The 16,583-nt window shown below is 37.7% G+C and overlaps 1 protein-coding gene across 1 annotated transcript in view; it reads left to right on the top strand.

Moving 5' to 3' along the window:
* CSMD3 (CUB and Sushi multiple domains 3) overlaps positions 1-16,583 on the top strand; it is a gene marked incomplete at its 5' end in the record, with an annotated part of 448,395 nt that overhangs the window by 23,644 nt on the left and 408,168 nt on the right. Inside the window, one exon of the mRNA XM_039219338.1 lies at positions 11,486-11,624. Within this exon, the coding sequence (XP_039075269.1) occupies positions 11,486-11,624 (139 nt within the window). The remainder of the gene's footprint in view (positions 1-11,485; positions 11,625-16,583) is intronic.

Raw genomic sequence — 16,583 nt, 5'->3', positions numbered from 1 at the left:
TTTCTACTCTTTTGGACACATTGTTAAGCTTATCTCTCCCTTTCCTCCTGATGAACCTGACTCATCTTGAAGGTTCAAATTAAACAGAATCTCTTCCACGAGGACTTAATTCACCCCCTTTTCCAGACCCCTGCCCCATGGACATCTCTTTTTTATAGAATGTATGACATTATTACTTTGCATGCGAAAACTGTGAGGAAATGCAAATTGCCTCTGTTCAAATCCTTGCTGGCTGAGATGTAAAGGGAAGGAAAATTTCCTCTCTACCCATCAGTTTCCCAACTGGACTAAGAATTACATTTACATGAGACAGATTAACAGGAGGGAAAAAAAAAAGTTTTGTTACATGCACAAGGAGGCCCAGTAATAAAATTGAAACCTAAAGAAATGAGCAAGGCAGGTAGTGTATATACTTTTCAAACAAAGAGACAATGAATCTCTGAGAACTTGGCAGGACAAAGAAAACTTTAAGAGCTACAATTGGTAAGGAATCCTAAACAGAATTTAGGCTGGTGTAGTAAATTAGTAAAAATGTAACAAGGGTTACTTATATAGCCTCCTTGGCTCTAAATACCATCTCTGGTGATAAGGATGTCTCTCTACCTCCAGGTACAGGGAAGGCACATTTCACGTGGGAGACTTATTTCCTGCTTTCAGGGACACAGAAGTCTGAGTGTCCTTGAACAGTCAGTCTATTAAGTAACATTTATTTAAAATAAGCAGTATGCCAAAGTGCCCAATCTCGAGGTGGCCTGCCTTGGCCCCACATGTGCAAATTACTTAAATATTTTCTTTTCCCCCCTGTAATAATAGTACATATGTTGCTGGATTTTTTTTGAGCATCATATAAAATAATCCAAAAACTTTTCACACAGTTCCTGGCACATTCAATAAATGTTATTCAATATGTTTATGTTATGTTATTCAAATGTTTCCTCAATAAATGTTAATTCGTATAAATAATACAAATTCCAGACAGACAGATTCCTGCACACAATTGTTTGGCACGACTAAAATATGAATGCGTAAATGATGAATGAGTGAGTGAATGAATGGGACTTTCAAAATACTTTGTGTGGTCTTGATCTCTTTTTCATTTTCTGTATATTCTAGTTGCTCATGTTCAGACACGGATAATTACAGTATTTTACAGAAGTCTGTCTCAAATTGTGTTGTCTTTATACCCAGAGGTACACAATCTCATTTTAGTTGTTAAATGTGTAAGCATTTATTACATTTCAATAGCTACATATTTATTTCCAGGCATTTTGGGAAAAAAAATGTAAGTATCACATAAAAACTGATTTTATGGGTATTTTTGTTTAGGGCAAGTCTAAAAAAGTCATGTAAGTTAAAATATAAGTGAATCTATATGAAGAAAATTATTAATTTAAAATAAGTTATACATGGATATTGCAAAATTATGAGGTTTAGGCCATTATCTTATTACCTTTGGGTCTGTATTGTTATCTCCTTTACAGTGAAGTTTCTCTTTACAAATTCAAATCTTTGTTACTAATATTATTCATGGCTCTTTGCTCCAAAGCTCACACTCCTGCACGTACGTGCACGTACGTTCTCTCTCTCTCTGTTTCTCTTTGTCTCTCTCTTTTTTCCCTGTATTCTATACTTCTATCTGTTTTGGGTAGATTTCTACATGGCTTTTCTCTACAATTGATCTTTCTTATTTTTTCCCCGCATTTCGCCCTCTCCATGCTCCACTGCTATTGCTACACTATGGCTTCTCCACGTGCACATCTCCCTGCCGTGTGCCTGCTGGTCACTGTGGTCACGAGGCTTGTCCTGACTCACCTACACTGAGCAGCTCTCTCTTCTCTTGGGTTTCTTATCTTCTTGGAGAGTCTGTTCTCATACTTTAGGAATAATAGTGTTGGAGAATTTCAACCCTGTATGTAAGAGAAGAAGGTGCTTCAGAACATATCATAAGTTAACCAGAAGACAAACCTTTTAACAGGTCATCATTCAGGAAATTCCTTTCAGGGAACGAATTAACCACATTTTTATGTTACTCCTTTGCTTTAAAGCCTTCTCCTAACTGTCTCCCTCATACTTTGGGTGGAAGGACCAGCTAAAATGCTTCTGAGGACTTTACATTTTAATCCTTTATGGCCCATTACTCAATTGTTAATTTCATGACTGATTACCTCTTTTAACGATGATTAGACTAAAGTGCACAAATCCTTGCCTAAAACAATGACTCCATGAGATAGTAAGGATTTCTGTCAGAATTTCTCCATGTTTCTAGGAGTCTCTCTCACTAAGATACTTTACTCTTTTAAAATATGGTAATTTAAGTGGCTATTATGCACATAATTTTATTTTTGAAATACATAATAACCCTACAGGAACCCTAATTATGAGTCATTGTAACAAAGAAGAGTAAATAATCCTCATGGAAATGGTCTCCTTTGAAAGCTTTTTAGGAAACAAAATTAAATTCTCCTAAGGAAGAATATTTATTTAGTTTTTAATGTTTATTTTTGAGAGAGAGAGAGAGAGACAGAGCACGAGCAGCAGAAGGGCAGAGAGAGAGAGACAGGGAGACACAGAATTCGAGGCAGGCTCTAGGCTCTGAGCTGTCAGCACACAACTCCATGTGGAGCTCAAACCCACAGACTACAAGATCATGACCTGAGAAGTGTGACACTTAACCAACAGAGCCACCCAGGTGCCCCAGGAGAAAATCTAATTTTATATGAAAGAATTTTCTTGCATGCAAACAACAAATTTTGGCAATTTCACATAGAAATACTTTTCTTAAATGGATATTTATAGTAATGCTGTATTCCTAGGTCAATTTGTAAATATTTCCTATTTTCTTTGGGTTATATCCAATGAAAACTAGTAAAAATAGTGTTTGGAGCAATAGCTTTTAGAAATTTTGTAGGGTAAAACAAAAAGAAACAAGGAAACAACAAAAACATTAAGAAATGAGATAGAGTTTAAATGGAACCATTTAAGAGAAAATAAAAATATAACCTAGTAAGTCATTGGGAATGTCTCTAATATGTTGAAAAACTAATAGTATATATTGATCTTTTTCTTTCTGAATAATTTTCAATAATTCAAATACTCTTTGCTCCATTTTTGTTTCCTGTGTGTATGTCCTAAAGGTAGAGAGTATGTTAAGGCAGTTGGGTTGCAGAATAAAGTAGAGAAGTTCAGAGTCTAGGCTGGAGAGCATAAAGAACAGCCAGACAGGCAGAGTCTTATTTGTCAACAGAGAAGGGAGTTATTGAAGGGTGTGGTCAGATTTGCCTTTTAAAAAAATCACTCTGGTTATCACATAGAGGATAGTTAATGTGGATGAAAAGGTAGCAAGGTGTACTGCAGAGATGGGGTTTTGATATTAGAATATTTTAATGTTTACTTATTTATTTTGAGAGAGAGAAGAGACCACAAGCAGAAGAGGGTCAGCCAGAGAGGGAGAGAGAAACCCAAGCAGGCTCCTTGCTGTCAGCACAGAGCTTAATATGGGGCTCAGACTCACAAATCCTGAGACCATGACCTCAGCTGAAATCAAGAGGCAGTCATCCCAACCGAGCCACCCAGGCTCCCTGATATGATAATTTAAACTAAAATGACAGCTATAAAGATGAAAAAACAAGAGACTGAGGATAGGTTGGATATGTGAATAAATGATAAGGATTAAGGAAGAATGAAAATGCTTACTTCTAGCTTCCTGGATTATGCAACTTCCTGGATGGTGATTTCATTTACCAATATGGGGAGATAATGGGAGAGGGCCAATGTGAGGTCCTGTTTTGTAAAAAAAAATAACAGGAAAGTAATTTTTTAATGTATAAGTGGTAATTATTTATTTATTTATTTTAAATAGTTTATTGTCAAGTTGGTTTCCATATAACACCCAGTGCTCATCCCCACAAGTGCCCTCCTCCATGCCCATCACCCCCTTTCCCCTCCCACTCACCTACATCAGCCCTCAGTGTGTTCTCGGCATTCAAGAGTTTCTCACGATTTGCCGCTCTCCTTCTCCCTAACTATTTTTCCCCTTCTTCTCCCCCATGGGCCTCCGTTAAGTTCCTCCTAATCCTTCTGTATTTGCAAATATATGGTATCTGTCCTTCTGTGCCTGACTTATTTCACTCAGCATAATACCCTCAAGTTACATCCATGTTTCTACACACAGCTAGATTTCATTCTTTCTCATTGCCTTGTAGTATTCCATTTTATACATAAACCACATCTTCTTGATCCATTCATCAGTTGAAGGCCACTTAGGCTCTTTCCATGATTTGGCTGAAAGTGCTGCTATTGTTGAAAGTGCTGCTATGAACATTGGGGTACATGTGCCCCTATGCATCAGCACTCCTGTATCCCTTGGGTAAATTCCTAGCAGTGCTATTGCTGGGTCATAGAGGAGTTCTATTATTACTTTTTTGAGGAATCTCCACACTGTTTTCCAGAGGGGCTGCACCAGTTTACATTCCCACCAACAGTGTGGGAGGGTGCCCATTTCTCTACATCCTCGCCAGCAACTAAAGTCCTCTGATTCCTCATTTTAGCCATTCTGACCAGCATGAGGTGGTATCTCAGTGTGGTTATGATTTGTATTTCCCTGATGAAGAGGGATGCTGAGCATCGTTTCATGTGTCGTTGGCCATCTGGATGTCCTCTTTGGAGAAGTGTCTGTTCATATCTTCTACCCATTTCTTCACTGGATTGCTTGTTTTTCCGGTGGGGAGTTTGGTGAGTTCCTTATAGATTTTGGATACCAACCCTTTATCTGATATGTCTTTTGCAACTATCTTTTCCCATTCTGTCGGTTGCCCATTAGTTTTATGGATGGTTTCCTTTGCTGTGCAGAAGCTTTTAATCTTGAGGAGGTCCCAATAGTTCATTTTTGCTCTTGATTCCTTTGCCTTTGGGGATTTGTCAAGTAAGAAATTACTGCGGTTGAGGTCAAGGGGATTATTTCCTGCTTTCTCCTCTAGGATTTTGATGGTTTCCTGTCTCACGTTCAGGTCCTTTATCCATTTTGAGTTTATTTTTGTGTATGGTGTGAGAAAATGATCTAGTTTCATTCTTCTGCATGTTGCTGTCCAGTTCTCCCAGCACCATCTGTTTAAGAGGCTGCCTTTTTTCCATTGGATACTCTTTCCTACTTTGTCAAAGATTAGTTGGATGTACATTTTTGGGTCCAATTCTGATTTCTCTATTCTATTCCATTGGTCTATGTGTATGTTTTTGTGCCAATACCATACTGTCTTGATGATTACAACTTTGTAGTAGAGGCTAAAGTCGGGGATGATGATGCCTCCTATTTTGGTTTTCTTCTTCAATATTACTTTGGCTATTCAGGGTCTTTTGTGGTTCCATACACATTTTAGGATAGTTTGTTCTAGTTTTGAGAAGAATGCTGGTGCAATTTTGCTTGGGATTGCATTGAATGTGTAGACTGCTTTGAGTAGTAATGACATTTTAACAATATTTATTCTTCCGACCCATGAACATGGAATGTTTTTCCATTTCTTTGTGTCTTCTTCAATGTCCTTCATAAGTTTTCTATAGGTTTCATCATACAGATCTCTTATATCTTTGGTTAGGTCTATTCCTAGGTATTTTATGTTTTTTTGTGCAATTGTGAATGGGCCCAGTTTCTTGATTTCTCTTTCTGTTGCTTCATTGTTGTTGTATAAAAATGCAACCGATTTCTGTACGTTGATTTTGTATCCTGCAACTTTGCTGAATGCATGGATGAGTCTCGGTAGGCTTCTGGTGGAGTCTGTCAGGTTTTCTATATAGAGCATCATGTCATCTGCAAAACGTGAAAGTTTGATTTCTTCTTAGCCAATTCTGATGCCTTTTATTTCCTTTAGTTGTCTGATTGCTGATCCTAGGACTTTCTGCATTATGTTAAACAACAGTGGTGAGAGTGGACATCCCTGTCATGTTCCTGATCTCAGGGGAAAAGCTCTCAGTTTTCCCCATTGAGGATGATGTTAGCTGAGGGCTTCTCACAGATGGCTTTTACAATATTTAAGTAAGTTCCTTCTATCCAGACTTTCTAGAGTGTCTTGATTAAGAAGGGATGATGTATTTTGTCAAATGCCTTTTCTGCATCTGTTGACAGGATCATATGATTTTTATCTTTTCTTTTGTTGATGTGATGTATCACACTGATTGATTTGTGAATGTTGAACCCACCCTGTAACCCAGGAATGAATCCCACTTGATCTTGGTGGATAATTCTTTTTATGTGCTGTTGGATTCGATTTGCAAGTATCTTGTTGAGGACTTTTGCATCTGTATTTATCAAGGATATTGGCTTGTATTTCTCTTTTTCTGCTGGGTCTCTGTCTGGCTTGGGAATCAAAGTGATGCTAGCTTCATAAAATGAGTCTGGAAGTTTTCCTTCGATTTCTATTTTTCGGAATAGCTTGAGAAGAATTGCTATTAATTCTGTTCTAAGTGTCTGGTACAATTCCCCAGGGAAGCCATCTGGCCCAGGATTTTATTTGTTTGGAGATTTTTGATAACTAATTTGATTTCTTCCCTAATTATGGGTCTGTTCAGATTTTCTATCTCTTTCCGTGTGAATTTTAGTAGCGAGTGTGTGTTTAGGAATTTGTCCATTTCTTCTAAGTTGTCCAATTTTTTGGCATATAATTTTTCATAATATTCCCTGATAATTGCTTGTATTTCTGAGCGGTTGGTTGTAATAAGTCCTTTTTCATTCATGATTTTGTTTATTTGAGTGCTCTCTCTTTTCTTTTTGAGAAGCCTGGCTAGAGTTTTGTCAATTTTGTTTATTTTTTCAAAAAACCAACTCTTGGTTTCATTGATCTGTTCAACTGTTTTTTTTTTTTTTTTTGGTTTCTATATTGTTTAATTCTACCCTGATTTTTATTATTTCTCTTCTCCTACTGGGTTTGGGGTGCTTCTGTTGCTCTCCCTCTAGTTCCTTTAGGTGTGCTGTTAGATTTTGCACTTGTGCTTTTTCTAATTTCTTGAAATAAGCTTGGAGTGCAATGTACTTTCCTCTTAGGACTGCCTTTGCTGCATCCCATAGAGTTTGGATTGTTGTATTTTCGTTTTCATTTGTTTCCATATTTTTTTTTAATTTCTTCTCTAATTAACTGATTGGCCCCTTCATTATTTAGTAGGGTGTACTTTAACCTCCATGTTTTTGGAGGATTTCCAGACTTTTTCCTGTGATTGATTTCAAGTTTCATAGCATTGTGATCTGAAAGGGTGCATGGTATGATCTCAATTCTTTTATATTGAGGGCTGCTTTATGTCCCAGTATGTGATCTGTCTTGGAGTTGTGCCATATGCATTTGAGAAGAAAGTGAATTCCATGGCCTCAGGATGTAGAGTTCTAAATATATCTGTCAAATCCATCTGGTCCAATGTGTCATTCAAGTCCATTGTTTCTTTAGTGATTTTCTGTCTAGTTGGTCTATCCATTGCTGTAAGTGGAGTATTAAAGTCCCCTGCTATTAGCACATTCTTATCCATAAAATTGTTTCTGTTTATGATTAATTGTTTTATATATTTAGGTGCCTCCATATTTGGTGCATAGACATTTATAATTGTTAGTTCTTCCTGCAGGATAGACCCTGTAATTATTATATAATACCCTTCTTTATCCCTTGCTGCTGTCTTTAAAGTCCAGCTTGTCTGATATAAGTATAGCTACTCCAGCTTTCTTTTGACTTCCAGTAGCATGATATATATTTCCACATTGCCCTACTTTTAATCTGAAGGTGTCCTCCAGTCTAAAATGAGTTTCTTGTAGACAGCAAATAGGTGGATTTTGTTTTTTTTTTTATCCATTCTGCTACCCTATGTCTTTTGATTGGAGCATTCAGCCCATTTACATTCAGTGTTATTATTGAAATATAAGGGTTTAGAGTCATTGTGTCCTTTGTGGGATTCATGCTTGTGGTGGTCTCTCTAGTATCTTGAGTTCCTTGCAACATTTCCCTCAGAGAGTCCCGCTCAGGATTTCTTGTAGAGCTGGTTTAGTGGTGGCAAATTATTTCAATTTTTATTTATTTTGAAATACTTTTATCTCTCCTTCTATTCTGAATGACAGGCTTGCTGGATAGAGGATTCTTAGGTGCATATTTTTTCTCTTCATCACATTGAAGATTTCCTGCCATTCCTTTCTGGCCTGCCAAGTTTCAGTAGATAGGTCTATCACCACCCTGATAGGTTTCCCTTTGTATGTTAGGGCCCTTTTATCCCTAACTGCTTTCAAAATTCTCTCTTTGTCCTTATATTTTGCCAGTTCCATATGATATGTAGTGCAGAAGATTGATTCAAGTTACATCTGAGGAGAGTTCTCTGGGCCTTTTAGATTTCAGTGTCTGTTTCCTTCCCCAAATTGGAGAAGTTTTCTGCTATAATTTGTTCAAGGACTCCTTCAGCACCTTTCCCTCTCTCTTCCTCTTCTGGGATTCCTGCAATATGGATATTGTTCTGTTTGATTGTATCACTGAGCTCTTGAACTCTTCTTTCATGTTCCTGGATCAGTTTATCTCTCTTTCTCTCAGCTTCCTCTTTTTCTATGTGTCTTCTAAATCACTTATTCTCCTTTCTGCGTCTTTAATCCATGCATTAGATGCCTCCATTTTATTATGTATCTCATTTATAGGATTTTTTAATTCATCACACCTATTTTTGAGCTCCATAGTCTTTGTAGCAATAGTTTCTCTGATGTTTCCCATGCTTTTTTCAAGCCCAGCGATTAATTTTTTGACTGTTGTTCTAAACTCTTGTCCAGTTATGTTGCTTACATCTGTTTTGAGCAGTTCTTTAGCTGTCATTTCTTCCTGGAATTTTTTTGGAGAAGAGTTCTTCTGTTTCATCATTTTGGTTAGCTTTTTATCTCTTGTTAATTTTAAAATCTTGTTGTGCACTCTGCCCTTGCGGGTTCTGCTGTATTAAAGAGGGCTCTTTGACTGTCCGGGGCCTGTCCATTCAGGAAATGTTCTTTGAATGGTGTCTCTTGGTTTCTCTTGTTGAGACTATGGTTATTTTGTTTCCCTATTCGTAGTGGTATTTGTGACTCTCCACCATGTGTACTTTGGCTTGTTTCTTGAGGTAGCCCTAGAAAAAGAAAACAGACAACTACACAGGGAACAAAGGTACACAAACACACTGACATATCCAACAAACATGCAAACTGAAAGGGAAAAAGAAAGAGAAAAAATGGATGGCCAAAAAACAAACAATACAAAAAAGAGGAAGGAGGGAAGAGAAATAATAAAAATTAAAATTAATAAAATATTGAAAAAAGAAGAAAAGAGGAAAAAGAAAAAAAAACCCTGAAAGACAAAGGACAGTCTAAAGGCATGAAACCAGAATTCCCAGGTACAAATAAAGAGCCAGGTGTATGCAGTATTGATGGAAGAGCATATACAAAGAGAAATGACAGGGCAGGGAGGAAGCGAAATTGGAAATGAAATGACCAGGCAGAGAGACTAAGAGGCAATCAGAGAAACTATATAGTCTGATTACTTCAGAGAGAGAGAAAAAGGTAGCGGTGGAGGTGTAGAGTGTACATCTAGAGAATGGATTAAATGTGACTGTTTAAGGCAACCAGTGACCAGAGTGCCCCCACCAGCAGGGTGGAGGGTTACAAATGAGAAAAGGGAGATTATATCTGAATAGAAGGAATTATCTAGGATTAATCATGGCAGTGCATCCATGTTGGTCTTGCCCCAGGCTCAAGTAAAAAAAAGAAAAAAACCCACTGCGACCACCACCAACAAAAAAACAGCTCTCTGATGGGGATGGGCGTGGATTGATACAGGCAGGTCTCCCCTCCACTGTGCCCTGCTGGCTCCTCCCTGCTCCTTGAGGCCCCGCCTTGGTGGTTGGGAGAAAAATGGTGTCGTCCCAGTCCCTTCTCAACCAAGGGTGGCAAATCATTCCTTTGGGTCTGATCTCCCTGTGATGAGGATGTAGCCAAGGTGGGCTGAGTTCTATGCCCCACGCCCCGCCTCGTTTCCAGGCTCTGGTCCGCGGGCTTTGTATATACCGCCCGAAACAGTCCTGCAGGTCAGGTCGCAGCTTTCCTGCTGCCAGGGGTGCGGGGCAAGGGGGTGGGAGGGGGGCGTGTTGTAGCCTCAGATCCGCCGAAGTCAAACAGCGATACAACCTGTGATCTGAGGCCTCTGTGCCCCGCGTGCCTGTGGAGAACGCAGCAGCCTCAGGCGCAGCGTCCACGCCGCCACGCCACCGGGGATGGTGCCAGAAGCACAGCAGAGCAGTTTTTCCTGGCGCCTTCTGGGACCGGGGGCACCTAGTTCAAAGTCAGCACCCCAGCCAGAACTAAAAAACACTCTCCAAGCAGAGGTTTTCTCTTCTCCAGGCACGGTTCTCTGAGCAATGAGCAATCTCAGCTTCTCGTTCCTTCCCCCTCCACCAGCCTCACACAAGCCGGGTTCCCTCCCCTCCCTCTGTATCTCCAGGTCCTGGCTGCTTTTATCTTCCCCAGCTCGCACTCAGGCATTTATGAGGTTTCCTTCCCAGTGTACTCTGTCTCTTTCTCTTCCCAAACTCCTGTGGCTCAGTGTCCTACAACTTCAGGCCTTCTCTGTTTGAGAGACGGGTGCAAGTGAAATGCACGGAGCTCCCTACTTCTCCGCCATCATGCGGCCCCCTCATATAAATAGTCAACTTGAAAGTACTTTTAAGACTTAAGAGCCTTGTGAACTTTGGGCAGTTGCTTTTCTCTGGACTTGGTTTATTCTTCTCCAAAATGAGGTGTTTACACCAAAAGACCCAATCAGTACCTACTGGAATTATATATGTTATCGTTATAATTTCAATTGTGTGGAAATTGATAGAAAAGCGGATAATTATATACTCCAAACTATAAACTGAGGATTTGAATTTGATGTTAAAGGAAAAGGGGTCAAAATGGATGTCTAGGGAAGGGGGTGGTACAATGAAACTGTAATTTGAAGGATATTATTCTGACAGCTGGACTGAAGCAAGAGAGAAATCAGCAGTTGGAAAATCAGGAAAGATGCAGAATCAGTGAAGGCCCTGATTGTAGTAAGGACTCTGGAATAAGGAAGATTAGAGTTTCAGACAATGTGTAGCATGAATACCTGTATTTGATAGTGTAAGTCAGAAAATGAAGGAGAGAGAAACTAAAACTAACAATTTACATTGTTTTGAAGCTTTGAACATGAAAATGATGCATGAGAATGTATCTCGTGTCTCCATTAAAGGACATTATTAGGAGACTTGAGTATATTCAGTTTATCTGACATACTGAGTGCATAACTGTGCTATATTTCAAAAAGTAAACTAATTTTTCTCAGAAAAATAATCATTCAGGAGTAGAAGGACCAGATGTAGTTTTACCTTCAAAAAGTTATTAAATAGCATTTATTTAAAAATTATAGTCGATACTCATAATACTTTCTACAACTTGTTATAAAAGTTCTATTCTTACTTGTTCTCTGATTTCCTTTTTCAGCTCCATGTGGTGGCCATTTTTCAGCTCCCAGTGGATTGATCCTCTCACCAGGATGGCCAGGATACTATAAAGACTCTTTGAACTGTGAGTGGGTGATTGAAGCTGAACCTGGACACTCTATCAAAATTACATTTGAAAGGTCTCTACAAATCTTTTTCTACCTTAAAAAAATACATATTATCTAAAACAATAGTTGGCGTGATCTATTTTATTTACTAAATCAATGTATAATTTTATCATAATAGCCGATTTCTGTGCCTTGAATGCTCCAGACATTTCTCCCTTTTAACCTTTCAGCCTGCTGTCAAGTTGCTTTCCTTTTTGTTTAAAGTTCTATAAAAACTATTGAGATATGAAAGATGGACATTTTTGACACACACACACACACACACACACACACACGGCACACTACCAAAATATGAACACGTGGCCTTTAACTTAATGTGCTTAGTTGTCCTATGTATATTTTTTAATTAAAAAAATTTAATGTTTATTTCTCTTTGAGAGAGAGACAGATACAGAGTGTGAGTGGGGGAGGGCAGAAAGGGAAGGAGAGACAGAATCTGAAGCAGGCTTTGGGTCCTGAGCTGTCAGCACAGAGCCTGATGTGGGGCTCAAACCCACAAACTGTGAGATCATGACCTGAGCCAAAGATGGACACTTTAACCAAGTGAGCCACCCAGGTACCCTTTATTTGTCCTATATTTTAAAGGGCCTGCATGTTCTGCTGTATTTCAAAAGGCAAAAGTGTTAAAACATATTTGAATTTATACTGTATTACAGCCTCAGACGCTTAAGCATACTACCCACGTCCGTATACCTACAAGTCCATCAAAAACAAGGCTATGTCAAATTCATGTGTATTAATGATTGGTCAGTTGAGGATTTTTTTTCCTAAGAAAACTAATCTTATTGATCAAATAATATATACCATAGAGACCATATTAATGATTACAAAGTTAAAAGAATGAAACTTCAGGTCTGTGCTTGGGTCCATATTCACAAATGGAAATGGACGTATTTATGTAAATTCATAATTATATTATTGACTCCCGTCATCTTCCAATCCCTTTATTTAAAAGAATAAGGAACCAGGGCACCTTGGTGGCTCATTTGGTTAAATGTCTGACTCTTGATTTTGCCTCAGGTCATGATCACAGGGTCTTGGTATGGAGACCTGCCCAGATTCTCTCTCCCTCTGCCGCTCCCCAACTGGCCCTTACACTTTCTCTCTCTTTCTCTGTCTCACTAAAAAATAAAAAGATTAAAGAAAAAGAATCTTTGTAAGTGTTGTATTCATGTGGAAGTCATACAAATATATAAATATAGCGGAATTATGCTGATGGTTGAATTTTACAAACTTAACATGATCCTTCCCTAATTCAAGAGGGTCTTCAGTGAATTAATCTGTCCATACTCGTGTTAAAAGTTGAGAAGAAAACAAATTCTATTTGACAAATGTTAGTAGTAAACATTCACCTGAGGCCATCCTTTCTTACTGTGGCCCACACAATGTTCCCACAACTGTATTAGTTTGCTAGGGCTGCCACAACAAGACACCGCAGACTATGTTGCTTAAGCAACGGAAATGTACCTCCTTACGGTATGGAGGCCAGAGATCTGACATCAAGGTGTCAGCAGGATTGTTTCTTCTGAGCCTTTGTCCTTGGCTTGTAGATGGCCATCTTCTCCCTGTGTCTTCACATGGTCTTTCCTAATTTTCTCTTCTTATAATGATACTGGTCATATTGGATCACTCATGATCTCATTTTACCTTAATGATTTCTTTAGAGGAACTTTTTTCCAAATACAGGCAAATTCTGAGGTATTAGAGGTTAGGACTTGACATAGGAATTTTAGGGGGACACAAATCAGCCTATAACAATGAACACTAAAAAAAAGAAAAAGTTTATATTTAGAGAGGCACCTGGGTGGCTCCATCAGTTAAGTGTCTGACTCTTGATTTCAGCTCAGGTCATGATCTCACAGTCCTGAGATGGAGCCCTGAGTCAGACTCTGCACTGCACCTGGAGCCAGCATGGGATTCTCTCTCCTTCTCCCTTTGCCCCTCTCCTGTTCACTAGCATGCTCTCTCTGTCTCTCTCAAAAGAAAAAATATGTATATTTAGGATACTTTGGCAGAGTTTTCTGTGGTGATATTGAAACCATATCCTTTAAGATATACAGCTTGCAATGGCATAGCAATTTTAGTGAAAAGCATACTATTTATTCAGAATCAAATCTTCATCAAATAACAGTGTTCCGTGAATGTGGGACCCAAATTAACCAAACCTACTTTATCCCACAGATTTCGATTTTTCTTTGGAATATACAGTATAACATAATAATGATCATATCATTGAGTAGTTTTAAAAATTTAATGATTTGTTCCTAAGAATTCACTTTCTCCACTTTCCAGCTGACTCAAATGATAGATGGCTTGAAAAATAGCTTATTTTCATTATTTTATATCTAATTTTTAAATACTACATAAGCGTAAAATACTATCACTAGAAAATTAGTTTAAGTTTTATTAACACAAAGTGCATTATTATATTGAAAAGTATCCCTTGGTTTACTGACATGAGTTATTAAACATCATTAAATAAATAAATAACATCTTTCAGCTCTAAGTAGGCTAAATAGAGTTGCCAACCTGAGAGGTGAATTGAAAAGCAGTGCTTACAATTCAGAGTACCACCCTTGTGACTTTTGATTTTGTACTTTTGTTTGAAGACACATTTTCTCTGTCCCAGGTTTTTAACATGTATGTTGTATCCCTCCCAATAGGCAGTTACATGGGCCTCTTTGCTGCTTGCTCTCTTGTGTAGATACCGTCCGAATTCTCTAACGTGAATTCATGTACATTACAGCCTATGTTCTAAACTTACCTTTTGGTAAAAGAAAATCTTTTCAGCAATTTTTATAAGCTGTAATACCAGTTAAATAGACAAAAAACTCAATTTAATTTTGACAAATACAGTTACTTAGCACTTTTTACTCTTGCCACTTTCTTATTCTATTAACTGCTTACTGAGACACAAATCCTTTAAGTTAGGCTATGAGCAAGCATCACACTGAAAAGTGATTTTTAGTGCTAGGGTTTGTGCTTAGCAACAACAAACGGTTTTGTAGAGGAACCAGAACAGGCGTCGGGTGAGAAATGATTCCTAGAGTCCAAAGATTTTGACTTCCCTTGAGCACTACTGAGCAAGTCTTGTCAACTGTGCCTTTTGTCTTAGTCTCTAAATCACACTCTGAAGTAAATTTTAAACCTCATAGCTCCTTCACCTCCTTGATACCAATACCAATTTCTGTGTATAATATAGTATGATACACACACACACACACACACACACACACACATATGTGTTGGAGTTATTTGAAAGGAAAATTATTTAAATGTGTGTGTGTATATATATATATAAAATTCCTTGTTAATTAGCTCAAACCCTGAATGTATTAAGAGTTAGAAATGCTCTAAGAATTTATTGATGTTGGGGTGCCTGGATGGCTCAGTCAGTTAAGTGTCCGACTTCGGCTCAGGTCATGATCTCACAGTTAGTGGGTTCGAGCCCTGTGTTGGGCTCTGTCCTGACAGCCTGCTCAGAGCCTGGAGCCTGTTTCAGATTCTGTATCTCCTTCTCTCTCTGACCCTCCCCTGCTCACGCTGTCTTTCTCTCTCTCTCTCTCTCTCTCTCTCAGAAATAAATAAAACATCAAAAAAAAAGAATTTATTGATGTTATTTTCACTATTTTAGAATAGATGGTGTGTAGCTATATCGTATATTGCTTTTTAATTTTAGTGTTTTTTTAAGAATTCATACTATTTATTTTAGTTATATAAAGTTATATAAAACGAAATGTTCATTTGGCAACTGGAGTCCTCTATGTACCCTTCCCCCTGCCCACACATACACACACAGACATACACACAAGCCCATTAGATTCTTGAGTTGGAGTTATTTGAAAGGAAAATTATTTAAATATCTTCCTCTATTTCTTCCTTCCTAAAGCTCCTTTAATGGTATAAGATTGCTTTAGGGTTGTCCACAGGCATTGTGCTTGGTCAAAAAACTGATTCTTTTAAAATAATCCACATCTTAAAGAGCTGTCACATGGTTAGGTGTAGCTCAGCAATGAAGCAGTGAGAAAGTGACTTCATCAAGTTAAAAAATAAGTGAGAGTTTTATTCATGAGGTGGAGGCATAAAATAGTTACCCTGAAATCAAAGACATGTACATTTATCACTTCCTTGTTTACTGACCCTGTAGTATCTCAGTGCTTCATTTTTCCATAAGATTGTTTTGAGAAGTAAGATATCATCTCTGGAATAGCAAACAAGAATTACATTCTTGAGAAACTTAATTCCCTTCTGGTTTCCAACCAAGCTATTGTAAGAACACTAGTTGCAAACTCTAATAATTTTTGTCATTCTGAGAATAATTTTACAGAATTTTGTTCTAATTAGTGAATTTTATTTATTATTGAGTTATGTCACTTTCTTTCTAATACCCAGGGATAACTTAAATTAATTTGGTTTAAGTGAAAATTTAAACAAATACTATGACTAAGATGTGGCATAGCTATTTTCCTATATTATCAAATGTAGCAATTGTTTACAATTGTTCAAATCTATAGAAGAAAAGGAAGAACTAAAAAATTACAAATACATCAGCCATCAGTTGGCTTCTTGAAATTGTCTCAAGTATGTTAAGCCAATGAAATCTTAAGAAATCAAATTTTCTATAAAGTACAAAACAAAATAATAATGCCAAATAATATATGTGGTTTTTTTTTTAAGTATTTATCTCTTCTTAACATAGTCAAACAGTTTGCAAGTCTCATTTTCAGATCTGCAGAGGAATTTTGCTTTGTTTCTTCCAACAGTTTCTGAACTTTCTCAATATTTGGCAGCTTCTAAATGAACTCATGATTAATCATCCTAAGCCTATCTTTCTATCCCTTTTCTTGTCTTCAACTCCTAGGCCACAGCCAGCAGTATCAGTCTTCCAGACAGTGACTGTTGTTTTTATTTTTAAATTAATGAGGACTATTTCAATTTGGTCAGAATGGGTTTGGATTACATCAAGAATGT

The sequence above is a fragment of the Hyaena hyaena genome, unplaced genomic scaffold (assembly GCF_003009895.1).
Source record: "Hyaena hyaena isolate Hyena2069 unplaced genomic scaffold, ASM300989v1 scaffold_809, whole genome shotgun sequence".
Lineage (NCBI taxonomy): Eukaryota > Metazoa > Chordata > Mammalia > Carnivora > Hyaenidae > Hyaena > Hyaena hyaena.
The sequence above is the reverse complement of the archived record's forward strand: the minus strand, read 5'-3'. Positions and strand labels throughout refer to the sequence as shown.